This window comes from Mobula birostris, chromosome 24 (assembly GCF_030028105.1).
Source record: "Mobula birostris isolate sMobBir1 chromosome 24, sMobBir1.hap1, whole genome shotgun sequence".
NCBI lineage: Eukaryota > Metazoa > Chordata > Chondrichthyes > Myliobatiformes > Myliobatidae > Mobula > Mobula birostris.
Genome location: NC_092393.1, coordinates 4,324,041 through 4,337,943, shown reverse-complemented (window position 1 = coordinate 4,337,943; position 13,903 = coordinate 4,324,041). Strand labels below are relative to the sequence as shown.

The following is a 13,903-nucleotide window of genomic DNA, read 5'->3' as shown; positions in this document are numbered from 1 at the left end:
TAGGGGGTGTGAAGGCGTCGGTGGAGTGGGGGTCTGGGGGTAAGAGTCGGTGGAATGGGGGTGCGGGGGTGGGGGGTGGAGTCGGTCGAGTTGGGGTGTGGGGGTGGGGGGTGAAGAAGTCGGTCGAGTGCGGGTGTGGGGGTGAGGGAGTCGGTCGAGTGGGGGTGCGGGAGTCGGTCGAGTGGGGTTGTGGGGTTGGGAGTTGCTCAAGTGGGGGTGGGGGGTGAGGTAGTCGGTCGAGTGGGGTGGGGGGTGAGGGAGTCAGTCGAGTGGGGTGGGGGTGAGGGATTCGGTCGAGTGGGGGTGGGAGGTGAGGGAGTCAGTCGAGTGGGGTTGTGGGGGTGAGGGAGTCGGTCGAGTGGGGTGGGGGGTCAGGGATTCGGTCGAGTGGGGTTGTGGGGGTGAGGGAGTCGGTCGAGTGGGGGTGCGGGGGTGAGAGAGTCGGTCGAGTGGGGCTGTCGGGGTGAGGGAGTCGGTCGAGTGGGGGTGGGGGGTGAGGGAGTCGGTCGAGTGGGGTGGGGGGTGAGGGAGTCGGTCGAGTGGGGTGGGGGGTGAGGGATTCGGTCGAGTGGGGGTGGGAGGTGAGGGAGTCAGTCGAGTGGGGTTGCGGGGGTGAGGGAGTCGGTCGAGTGGGGCTGTGGGGATGGGAGTTGCTCGAGTGGGGTTGTGGGGGTGAGGGAGTCGGTCGAGTGGGGTGGGGGGTGAGGGATTCGGTCGAGTGGGGTTGTGGGGGTGAGGGAGTCGGTCGAGTGGGGGTGCGGGGGTGAGAGAGTCGGTCGAGTGGGGCTGTCGGGGTGAGGGAGTCGGTCGAGTGGGGGTGGGGGGTGAGGGAGTCGGTCGAGTGGGGTGGGGGGTGAGGGAGTCGGTCGAGTGGGGTGGGGGGTGAGGGATTCGGTCGAGTGGGGGTGGGAGGTGAGGGAGTCGGTCGAGTGGGGTTGTGGGGGTGAGGGAGTCGGTCGAGTGGGGGTGCGGGGGTGAGAGAGTCGGTCGAGTGGGGCTGTGGGGATGGGAGTTTCTCGAGTGGGGGTGGGGGGGTGAGGGAGTCGGTCGAGTGGGGTTGTGGGGGTGGGAGTTGCTCGAGTGGGGTTGTCGCGGTGGGAGTCGCTCGAGTGGGGCTGTCGGGGTGAGGGAGTCGGTCGAGTGGGGGTGTGGGGGTGAGGGAGTCGGTCGAGTGGGGGTGGGGGGTGAGGGAGTCGGTCGAGTGGGGGTGGGGGGTGAGGGAGTCGGTCGAGTGGGGTTGTGGGGGGTGAGGGAGTCGGTCGAGTGGGGCTGTCGGGGTGAGGGAGTCGGTCGAGTGGGGGTGCGGGGGTGATGCAGTCGGTTGAAGTGGATGGGTGGAACACTCACAATGCACTGGAGGAACTCAGCAGGTCAGTCAGCATCAGTTGAAAAGATTAGTCGACGTTTCAGGCCGAAACCCTTCGTCAGGACTGAGGGAAGAGCGTTGGGGAGGGTTTGAAGAATGCTGGTAGTTGAAAAAAAGACAAAGGCGTGGGGGAGGGGAAGCAGGGAGGTGATTGGCTGGAGAACTGTGGGTGGGCCTTGGGGGCGGGTCCTTACGTGTTGCGTCTGGGGGCGGGTCGTTACGTGATGCGGATGGAGGCGGGGCCGTTACGTGCTTCGGATCGTCACGCGGTGCGGGTGGGGGCGGGTCGTTACGTGATGCGGGTGGGGGCGGGTCGTCACGCGATGCGGGTGGGGCGGGTCGTTACGTGATGCGGGTGGAGGCGGGACTGTTACGCGGTGCGGGTGGGGGCGGATTGTTCCGTGTTGCGGATTGATGCTTATTGCGGCTGGGGGCGGGTCGTTACGTGATGCGGGTGGAGGCGGCCACTCGCATCCTCCCGGCGTCCCGAGGCTGAGCCCCGCCCGGCAGCGAGGCGGGCGCTGGGACCCGGCGCGGCCGTGATGTCGCCCCGGACCCTGGCCGTGGTCGTTCTGTCCGTCGCGCTGGGACTGTTCTTTGTCTTCATGGGGACTGTCAAGCTAACGCCGCGCCTCAGCAGGGATGCCTTCAGTGAGATGGTAAGCGGGACGGAGCGGCTGCGCCGCCCCAGCGAGCTCGGGGACTGGGGACCCGCCGCGGCGTCGGCGTCGGCCTCATGGTTTGGGGCCGCGGGAACCAGTGATTGGGGCTGCTGGCACTGGGGGTGGATATCGAGACCGGCGCTGGGCACTGGGCACCGGGCAGCGGGCTCAGGGCCTCCTGCTCTCCGGCGGTCACCGGTCTCCGCTGCTTTCGGCTGACTGCTCGGCCTGCGAGCTGATTGTGTGGGAACCGGGGTTACAGGAGCCTCACTCGCTGCTTACTGCGGCTTCGGGAGGGTGCCCAGTCAGATCCCCGCCGTGCCCACTCCTTTGCCCGCCGTGCCCAGTCAGATCCCCGCCGTGCCCACTCGCAGTTTGCACCCTTGCAAATCGCACACTCTCGCCACGGTCCCGCTCGCTGAGTTTCAGCACCGCAGTGTGTGGACAGTGCACTCGGCAGCCTCATTGCCGGCAGCGGCGGAGACAATCTGTGATCGAGGCGGCTCGCTGACATCCGCCTCACCCGGCCCGGGGCAATTGTCTGACATATTCAAGAAACGCCAATTACAAATGCGTTGGGGTTTTGGTGAGAGTAACAGGGTTTAGGAAATCTGCTAGTCTGGCACCACCAAAGTCAATACTAAGAATTATTAAAGTTTTGTATTTTTTCCTGCTTTGGTTTTAAAGGGGTCTGGGGGTGTTTTTTTTCTCAGCGAGTAGTTGATATTTGGAACGCTGCCGGGGGAGGCGGTGGAATCAAAGTATTTATTATGTTTGAGGCATTTACAGGCTGAGCAGATGAGAAGGAATATCTTTCGCCATGGGTAGTGAATGTGTGGAAGTCAATGCTACAGACAGCCGTGGAGGCTGTTAGGCTCTTGATTAGTCAGGGCATCAAAGGTTACAGGGAGAAGGCGGGAGAATGCAGTTGAGAGGAATAGCAAATTAGCCATGATCGAATGGCAGAGCAGACTTGATGGGCCAAATGGCCTAATTCTACTCTGTCTTATTGTCTTCACACAGCGCCCGTGCATTACACAGTAGGGAAGGCAGAGAAGGAAATCGCCTGATGCGGACAAGTGGGATTAGTATAGGTGGGAAAACAATCAGGTGAGCTGAGAGGCCAGTTTCTGTCCTCTTCGACTCCATGCCACCAAATGTCTTGAGCGTGGCCACATTCATCCAAGCAAATGAGACAATTCTGTCATGTTTCTAACTTGTACCTTGATGGATAGACAATGGAAATGAGTCACCAGGTGGGTTTGGGAAGGTCCCCAGACTTCCCTGATCTGATAGCCACAGAAATGAAGTTTCTAAATCTGAGGATGGGGATGTAGGGTCAAGGAGATATGGATATCACTATCAATTTGGTTTTGGATTGTTATTTTTCTCACATGTGCAAGGTACAGTGAAAAGCTTGTCTTGTATATTGTTCAGACAGATCAAATCATTACACAGTGCATTGTGGTGGAACAAGTAATACAATAAAATCACAGAATAAAGTCTTACAGCTACAGAGAAAGAGCAGTGCGGGTACACAATGAGGTACAAGGTCACAACAAGGTAGATTATGAGGTTAAGAATCTATTGTATTGTACGAAGGAACCATTCAATAGTCTTATTGCGGTAGGGTAGAAGCTGTCCTTGATCCTGGTGGTTTGTGCTGTCAGGCATCTTCTGCATTCTGGGAGGGAGGAGTGAAGAGAGAATGTCTTGGAGATGGTTGTTGCCTCTATTTCATTGGGCACATGTCAGTTCCTGTGTCAATATTGCACAGGTCCTAGGCACACCACTTATCTAAGAGTGATGAATCATGGAATTGCCAGCACACATCCCACCTAGTGAAGAAGGTTGAGTCTAAAACACCGATCAGAGGAAGGCAGGCAGTGGTGTCCTAACACTGAGTTTTCCCTCGGAAACCAGTCTTTTTCCTTTGGTGTTTGCAGATCTCAGTTTCACCAGATTCACCTGAGGCAGCCTGGGGTCAGGGCTCTAACTGGCTCCACTCCCACCACCCTCTGCTGTGCCAGGAACTGACACCAAACAACGCCTTGCCATCTTGTTGCTGTGCTAGGGACCTCGTGCAAACCACAGCCTCCCCCCACCCCCCACATCAGTGAATTGTGCCTCATGGCCGGGGAGAGCTGGTGCTGGGCCTGTTCAGAAAGCACCTCTCACCCTTTCCCCCAACACCCCTCCGCCCATGCTGGTATGGGGGGCTCTTGACCACACTCTGGTACAGTGAGTAAGAACTTTGCTGGAGAGTGGCAGCATCTTCCTCTGAGCCGATGGACTGCACAGCTCTGCGTGTGATGCAAGCTGCTGTCCCCACACTTTCTTTGAAAAACTCTCCTCAATCCGGAGCTTTCAAAGGTGGTCACTATGAAGACAATACTATCTTGGCCCCTTTTCTTTTATCAATCTATCTATTGAGTTGCAGCACAGAATAGGCTCTTCTAGCCCCAAGAGCCGATCCGCTGTCACGACGTTCCATCCTCCCGCAACGCCACAGTCGGCATGGAATCAGCCCGTCCACAGGGCCTCACCCCGAGGGTACACGTCTTCCAGGCTGCACCCTTGGGATATCAAAAAATGGCTGGTTGGTGAGCTGCAGGAGTGGGAACCATCACCGTAGAGAACCGCAGTTCGAGTGTAGCTGTAGGTCATGGACTCCAACAGAGCCCCATCCACCCTGAAAAGGAAAAAAGAGACATTAAAGAGAAGAAATTAAAGCTATTTTGCAGATTAGCTCCAAGAGGCCTCCCTCTGGTGACACCTTAGCTCTGTGGCCAATCACTTTACTACATCCAGTCAAGCAGCATGACTAGGAAATCCTACAACTCCAGGATCAGATCAGAGCTCTAGTCCTGTTGCTTCTGGTTGTGAATGATGACTGACGATGAACAGGTAAAGGAGATGCTAAGGACAGGCCTAGTATGCGAGCTGATCCTGGTTGAAATCAAATGAAGTCCACCAGTTTCTTTATTTGCAGGCATCCAGTTGAAGTGAGAAGAGGAGAAGAATGAGAACAGGAAGGGTGAGGGGCTCAGGAGAGAGGAAGGGAGGAAGAGAGAATAAGTGTAGAAGAGTGGTAAAATAGGAAGAAGGATACCCTGCAGTCAGCATACAGTCAAAGCTGTGGTCTCCATTGAGATTGTGGCTCAAGCTTAGTTGTCTTTTGGTCAAAGAACAGCCAGAGTCTAGGCCCCTGCTCCACACTCGAAAGGCCAGTGATGTGGATGGATGATGAAAAATACCCCAGGTCACCTGGGCCCAGGATTGGATGTCCTTGCGAACAGGAGGCACGAGGGCCAGTGAGTCGGTGAGCCTGGAGTTTGGGGTTGTGTTATCAACCAGTCAGTGGATTGATACCATAGATCAATGCCTGGAGGCTGAAGCCCCAGAGGCCAATCCTGGAGTAGGTGGACTGTTCATGTATGTGGGAGGTGTGAAGAAGGAAAGGGGCTTTCTTGGCTGTTATTTCTTTGTTTATTACATTCTGCTTTGTTGTGTCGGTGTTGATCTGCCAAGCATTGTTTGCCTGCTGTGTTGGCACCGAAGGTTTGCTAGTGGTGCATGGAGAGGTTTAAACTAGAGTTGCAGGGGGATGGGAACCAGAGAGTCAGAACAGATAGAGGAGAGGTGTGGAGACAGATGTTTAGACCTCAGACAAAGTCAGGAATCAAAAGGTTGAGTATGGTGCGACTAGTGTCCTGAGCTCTATCTACTTCAATGCAAAAAATAATGCAGGAAAGGCAGTTAAGCTGAGGACATGGATCAACACATGAAATTATGATATTGTTGCTATTAATGGGACTTGGTTACAGGAGGGACAGAACTGGAAACTCAGTATTCTGGGGTTTCATTGTTTTAGATGCAACAGAGTGGGAGGGGTGGCATTACTAATCAGGGAAAATGTTATGGCAGTTCTCAGTCAGGACAGGTTTGAGACTTGTCTAGTGAGGATTTATGGATGTAACTGAAGAATAAGAAAGGTATGACCACGTTAGTGGGCTATATTATAGTCCACCCAACAGTCGGCAGGATTTAGAGGACAAATTTGTAAGAGAGATTGCAGACCTTTGCAAGAAACATAAGGTTGTTATAGGTGATTTTAACTCTCTACATCTTGATTGGAGCTCCCATACTGTAAAAGGGCAGGATGGGATAGAACTTGTCAAACGTTTACAGGAATGTTTCCTTAATCAGTTCTAGAAGTCCCAACAAGAGAGTGCAATACTTGATCTACTATTCTGTAGCGTATCTTAAAAAATAAGTACAGTAAATATGGAAAAAAGATAGGTTTGACCACAGGTTGAGAATCTAAATTGGAGAAAGGCCAATTTTGATGGTATCAGAAAAGATCTGGCGTGTGGATTGGGACAGGCTGTTTTCTAGCAAATGGCTACTTGGTGTACAAGGTGTTCCCTTGGACCCTGTGGAAGGCAAGTGTAGAAATAGCCAGGGCCCAAGCAGAGACATTCATTTCATCCTTAGTGACAGGTGAGGTAGTAGAGGATTGGAGGATAACCGGTGTTGTTCTAAAAGCCCTAAAAACAAACCAGGAAATTTATAGACTGGTGAGCCTGACGTCAATAGTGGGAAAGTTATTGGAAGATATTCGAAGGGACCAGGTATATGAATACTTGGATAGATGTGGACCTATCAGGGATAATTAGGTCATGTCTAACCAATCCTATAGTTTTTCAGGGAAGTTACCAGCAACATTGATGAAGGCAAGGCAATGGATGTTGTCTACAACATTTAACAAGGCATTTAAGACATTTAACAAGGTCCCATAGGGAGGCTGGTCAAGGTAGGTTCAGTCGATTGGCATTCAAATTGAGGAGGTAAATTGGACTTGACATTGGCTTTCTGTGGGAGAAGCCAGAGAGTGGTAGTAGATAGTTACCTCTCTGACTGGAAGCCTGTGACTACTGGAGTGCAGCAAGGATCGGTGCTGGGACCATTGTTGTTTATCATCCAAATTATTGATATAGATGACAATGTGGTTAAGTGAATCAGTAAATCTGTGGGTGATACCAAGATTGGGGGTGTAATGGATGGTGAGGAAGACTCTCAAAGCTTACAGCAGGATCAAAGCTTATACATTGAATGGTAGACATCTGAAGAGACTTTTAGGGATCAAGTCATCAAGGTTTTCAAAACTAGATATTGCCAACAGAAAGGGTAAATAGAATCCTTGCCTTTGAATCTAGAGAACAAAAGGGTTAAATTTCTGTGGAAAACTCAGTCCCGTGAATGGGCTGTAGAAAGCTGCACAGTGTAGATTTACTAGAATGATGCATGGACTCTGGGTTACATTACAAGATGAGATCACACAAAGTAAGGCTTTGTTTCCTGGAATTTAGAAGAATAATTTGAGCCCTGTTCCAGGATGCTAATGGAAAGCAAAGCAAGTTAAACCAAACTGTTTCTTCTCTCTGGAGAATTTAGGTGGGGTGGGGGGTGGGGGGGGGGTTACATTAATAGCCACAGCCAGGCTGCATGTAGAAGTGGGTTTTCGACACATTTCTATATGCAGAGCATGGTATTAATTCTGAAGTCTCTGTAAGAATCAGAATTAATGCCTATAGTTAAAACTTTAAATGTGTGATTGATTAGCTCCTGATGGTCCGGGTAATAAGGACTCTAATGAAATAATGGGTTTACATGCTCCTGTTGCAGAGTTAGGATTCAAGAAACTCTGAAGCTGGAGTTGCGTGTGGGCCAGGTTGAATAAGGATAGCTAATTACTGATACTGACTTTTAATTCCAGATTACAATTAAATACGTATTAATTCCTCACCTGCTGAGATAGGATTTAAACTCATGTTCCAGGCCTCTGTAGACCACAGGACCATAAGACATAGGAGTAGAGTTAGGCCATTTGGCCCATTGAGTGCTCCGCCATTCAATCATGGCAGATCCTTGTTTCCCTCCTCAGCGCCGCTCCCTGGCCTTCCCCTGACCTTTGATGCCACGTCCAATCAAGAACCTATCAATCTCTGCCTTAAATACACCCAATGATCTGGCTTCCACAGCTGCCTGTGGTAACAAATTTCACAAATTCACCACCCTCTGGCTAAAGAAATTTCTCCGCATCTCTGTTTTAAATGGACACCCCTCTCTCCTGAGGCCGTGCCCTTTCGTCCTAGACTCCACCACCATGGGAAACATCTTTTCTACATCTAGTATGTCTAGGCCTTTCAACATTTGAAAGGTTTCAATGAGATCCCTCCTCATCCTTCTAAATTCCAGACCCAGAGATATCAAACTTTCCTCATATGATAACCCTTTCATTCCTGGAATCATCTTTGTGAACCACCTCTGAACCCTCTCCAATGCCAGCACATCTTTTCTCAGATGAGAAGCCCAAAACTGTTCACAGTACTCAAGATTTGGTATCACTAGTGCCTTATAAAACCTCAGCATCACATCCTTGAAATAAATGCTAACATGGCATTTTCCTTCATCACCACTGACTCAACCTGCAAGTTGACCTTTAGGGTGTTCAGCACAAGGACTCAGAAGTCCCTTTGCATCTTAGATTTTTGTAATTCCTCCCCATTTAGAAAATAGGCTGCACATTTATTTTTACTACCAAAGTGCATGACCATGCATTTTCCAACGTTGTATTTCACTTCCCACTTTCTTGCCCATTCTCCTATCTGTCTGAGTCCTGCTGCATCCTACCTGTTCCCTCAGCAGTACCTGCCCCTCTACCAATCTTCATATCATCTGCAAACTTGGCACAAAGACATCTATTCCATCATCTAAATCATTGATATGCAGCATAAGAAGAAGCGGTCCCAATACTGATCCCTGCGGAACTCCACTAGTCACTGGCAGCCAACCAGATTCTTAAAAGATCCTCTTATTCCCACTCACTGCCTCAAACCAATCAGCCAATGCTGTAACTGTGTCAGTAACTTTCCTGTACTGCCATGGGCTCATGTCTGGCTCCTTGTCAAAGGCCTCCTGAAAGTCCAAATATACAACCTCCACTGCATCCCCATTATCTATCCTACTTGTAATCTCCTCAAAGAATTCCAGCAGGTTCGTCAGGCAAGATTTTCCCTGAAGGAAACCATGCTGACTTTGTCCTTTTTTGTCCTGTGTCACCAAGTACTCCATCACCTCCAATTGACTCAAACATCTTCCCAACCACTGAGGTCGGGCTAACTGGTCTATAATTTCCCTCCTGCTGCCTTCCTTCCTTCTTAAAGAGTAGAGTGACATTTGCAATTTTTCAGTCCTCTGGTACCAGGCTAGAGTCCAATAATTTTTGGAAGATCATTACTAATGCCCCCACAATCTCTACCGCTACCTCTTTCAGAACCCAGTGGTGCAGTTCATCTGGCCCGGGTGACTTGTGTATTCTTGGATCTTTCAGCTTTTTGAGCAGCACCTCCCTTGTAATAGTAACTGCACTCACCTCTCTTCCCTCACAGCATTCAACACCTGGCACACTGCTAGTGTTTTCCACAGTGAAGACTGAAACAAAATACTCATTTAGTTCTCCCATCTCCTTGTTCCCCGTTATTATTACTCGGGCATCATTTTCTAATAGCCCTATAAACACTCCCCTTTCTCTTTTTTTTACATACTTGAAAAGGTTTTTACTATCCACTTTAATATTGTTTGCTAGCTTGTTTTCATATCTGATCTTTTCCCTCCTAATGATTTTTCGAAATTGCTCTCTGTAGGCTTTTAAAAGCTTCCCAATCCTCTGTCTTCCCACTAGCTTTTGCTTTGATGTATGCCCTCTCTTCTGTTTTTACATTAGCTTTGACGTCCCTTGTCATCCAGGGTTGTACTATTTTGCTATTTGAGTATTTCTTCGTTCTTAGAATAAGTCCATCCTCCACCTTCTTCACTTTTCCCAGAAACTCATGCCATTGCTGCTCTGCTGTCATCCCTGCCAGCATCTCCTTCCAATTTACTTTGGCCAGCTCCTCTCTCACACCACTGTAATTTCCCTTACTCCACTGAATAGTCATAGTCATACTTTATTGATCCCGAGGGAAATTGATTTTCGTTACAGTTTCCCCAACCAAGAATAGAGTATAAATAAAGTAAGGGCATCCGTAGTCTTGCGAGACCATGGATCTGCGCCTGGAAAGTCTTCACTCTCCAGGGCGCAGGCCTGGGCAAGGTTGTATGGAAGACCGGCAGTTGCCCATGCTGCAAGTCTCCCCTCTCCATGACACCAATGTTGTCCAAGGGAAGGGCATTAGGACCCAGTGTCCTAGCTTGGCACCAGTGTCGTCGCAGACCAATGTGTGATTAAGTGCCTTGCTCAAGGACACAACGCGTTCCCTCGGCTGGGGCTTGAACTCACAACCTTCAGGTCACTAGTCCAATGCCTTAACCACTTGGCCACGTGCCCACACAGAGTATAAATATAGCAATATAAAACCATAAATAACTTAATAGTAATATGTAAATTATGTCAGGAAATAAGTCCAGGACCAGCCTATTGGCTCAGGGTGTCTGACCCTCCAAGGGAGGAGTTGTAAAGTTTGATGGCCACAGGCAGGAATGACTTCCTATGACACTCGGTGTTGCATCTCGGTGGAATGAGTCTCTGGCTGAATGTACTCCTGTGCCCAACCTATACTGCTTCGTCAGACTTTACCTTCTCTCTATCAAATTTCAAGTTGAATTCAATCATATTGTGAGCACTACCTCCTAAGGGATCTTTTACCTTAAGCTCCCTAATCACTTTCATTACATAACATCCAATCCAGTATAGCTGATCCCCTAGTAGGCTCAACAACAAACTGCTCTAAAAAGCCACCTGTAGACATTTGACAAACTCACTCTCTTGAGATCCATTACAAACTTGATTTTCCAACTGACCTGCATGTTAAAATCTCCCAGGACTATCATAACATTACCCTTTTGACACGCCTTTTCTATTTCTTGTTGTAATCTGTGATCCACATCCCAGCTACTATTGGGAGGCCTGTATATAACTGCCATCAGAGTCCTTTTACCCTTCAGTTTCTTTACTGAACCCACAAGGATTCATCATCTTCTGATCCTCTGGCACAGCTTTCTACTAATTTGATGCCATTCTTTACCAGTAGAGCCACACCACCCCCTCTGCCTACCTTCCTATCCGTCCAATACAATGTGTAACCCTGGACATTCAGCTCCCAACTACAACCATCCTCCTGCCATGATTCAGTGATGGCCACAATATCATACCTGACAATCTGTAAAAGTGCAACAAGATCATCCACCTTATTTCTTATACTCCGTGCATTGAGATATAACACTTTGAGTCCTGTATTTGCTACCCTTTTTGATTCTGTATCCTTAATGCACTGATACTCAACCCACTGGCTGCAATTTTGTCCCATCATCTGCCTGTCCTTCCTGACAGTCTAACTGCAAGCTACCTTTGTTTTTTTACCATCCGTCCTAACTTGAGTCCCTTCACTCCAGTTCCCATCCCTCTGCCAAATTACTTTAAACCTTCCCCAACAGCTCTAGCAATCCTGCCGGTGAGAATATTGGACCCCTTGGTAAGTAAGGTAGTGACTGTACTTCCATTTCCTTAATGACCACAGTATCACCTTTCCTAAATAAGGAAGCACAAATGCAAAAGTAAGTTTTTTGGAATGACAGGGTGAAGTTAAAATGAGGGGAAAAAGGGTGTCTGTGGGAGATGTTGGATGAGGGAGAAAAACAGCTCCGGCCCCAGAGTACTGAATTCTGAATTTTAACTCCAGGGTTTCCAGAGACTTTAGTCTAATGGAAATGTTTGCTGGGATGTGAGTAAATGCAAGACAACGAGACTAATTCAGTAGTTGTTTTAAAGGGTCACACAGAGAGTAGAGGGTTAACGCTTCCACCTGTAATGTATCATTCCATGAAACCTCCATTTAAACAACTCTGGATGCATCTTTGAGCAACTAATGGCTTCAGTTTTAAATCATTTTTGATTGCAGAAAAGAGCATACAAGGAATATGCCAAGGCTCTCCCAGTGTTAAAGAAGATGGGTATCTCCTCGATCCTGCTGCGGAAACTCATCGGGACTCTGGAGGTGACGTGTGGGATTGTCATGACCCTGGTCCCCGGGAGACCCAAGGACGTAGCCAACTTCATGCTGCTGCTGGTTGTTCTGGCCGTGCTCTTCTTCCACCAGCTGGTGGGTGACCCACTCAAGCGTTATGCTCATGCCCTTGTCTTTGGGATCCTGCTGACCTGCCGACTGCTGATCATCAGACAAGCCGATGACAGAGACAAAGAGGTGGTAGCGGGAGCGGTGGTGAAAGAAGCCGATGGGAAGGATGACCCTGAGCAGGAGAAAGGGAAGCTGAAAACCACCTAAAGCAGCTTACGGAGGATTGGGACTGGGAGTCCTCACCAGCCAGCTGTCATCCCGAGTACACAGAACCTGTTCCCCACTTCAGTCGAGCCTTGCTGAAAGTGACTGGCGTACAGTTCATGAGCATCTGTTGACAGAGAACTGGCAGGAGTTCCTCCCCATGACTGACAGCCAATCCTGATCAATACACACCAGAGCAGAAACCAGCGCCATTGCCATTCTACCCAGTGTCTGCAGTGATTATAAACTCCAAGTTCAGCTCAGTGAGAGGAAGAACTCTGTGCTGAGTGAATGAATTTGAGAAATTTTATCCTTAAACAAGTCCACACCATCTCCCATGTCTCTCACACATTAGAGTCAAATGGGTTCCCATTCCCACAACCATGACCACCTCAATAGGCAGCTCCTCCCAACATTTAAGCTGGAAAGTCCACACTGAAGCCATTGTAGGAAATTGGAAAGTTCAAGATAGATAAAGAGTATGATAGAGAAATCAACAGCATTGTGTGTAGCAGTACCAAGGGATCCGCCTCCTGGCTATGCAGGTATGTACAGGGGTGGTCACCAGGCTAGTGATCGTCGTTTCTCCTCTTCCTTCCACTCCCTCATTATCTTTGTCCCGTTGTCCCATCCCTCTCTCCCACCTTAACCTTTACCACCCTCGCTGACCCCCTTCCTCCCTCCCTCCTCTACCACCCCCTTTACCCCTCTCCTACCCAACCACTTCCCCTGATCGACACTACCGTCTTCCTCCCCACAGCTTCTCTTCCCTCTCCCCATTCCACCCTTCCTCCCTCCTGTACCTTCTCCAATTACCTTTACTGTTGTTCCTGGTATGGGTCTCCAACATCTCCTTCTCCACACACCACAATTACGTGTAATTCTCACAGCACCACCTCCATCATCACTAAACTCATTTGAGGAGGGCAGATTTGTGGCTGTCAGTAGAGGCTCCATCCTCCTCCACAACCACCGGTGCTGATCATTAGATTGTAGGTTAGTTAGAGGATAAGGCCGGGATTCCTGGAGAAATGTCCTCACTGGGTGAGCTAGGTAGCCGAGGCCTGATGTGCGGTGTGATAGTTCTGTTATCAAGCTCTGCTGTTGACTTCGATGCATGTCTTAGTTGCATTTCCACTTTTTTTGTTAATTGCATCTCAGTTGTAACCACGGTTTCTGAAAATAAACCTCAATTACACTTTCAAGAGCAAGCACTCTCTTGTCCTTTTATTGCTCCACTGTTGTACGACTTCCACTGAAAAGCCCCATGTAGGTTAATGTCTGGATGTGAAAGCCTTTGTGTTTGTTCTGAAAATTGTACCCGCTATCATTGTTCTCAACAGTTGAGATATGAACCAGACCAGGCATTTCCAGACCAGGTTACCCATACCTTGTTGCCAGGAAATTGCTTTAATTTATCACTCAATAGAGGCTGCACATTTTCAAATGCTTAGAGCAGCTAGGAAGGATTTACAAGGCACAGGCCATGCTTAAAGGAGTTGATGGAGTGTATTAAAGAGGAGGTTAGTGAT

At 49.3% G+C, this 13,903-nt stretch overlaps 1 protein-coding gene across 1 annotated transcript; it reads left to right on the top strand.

Moving 5' to 3' along the window:
- The first annotated feature begins 1,754 nt into the window (after positions 1-1,754).
- tmem35 (transmembrane protein 35) lies at positions 1,755-13,572 on the top strand. The gene is made up of 2 exons (XM_072242058.1): positions 1,755-2,025; positions 11,991-13,572. The coding sequence occupies exons 1-2, from the start codon at positions 1,909-1,911 to the stop codon at positions 12,372-12,374; spliced, it is 501 nt and encodes a 166-aa protein (XP_072098159.1). The 5' UTR covers positions 1,755-1,908; the 3' UTR covers positions 12,375-13,572.
- The last annotated feature ends 331 nt before the right edge of the window (positions 13,573-13,903 follow it).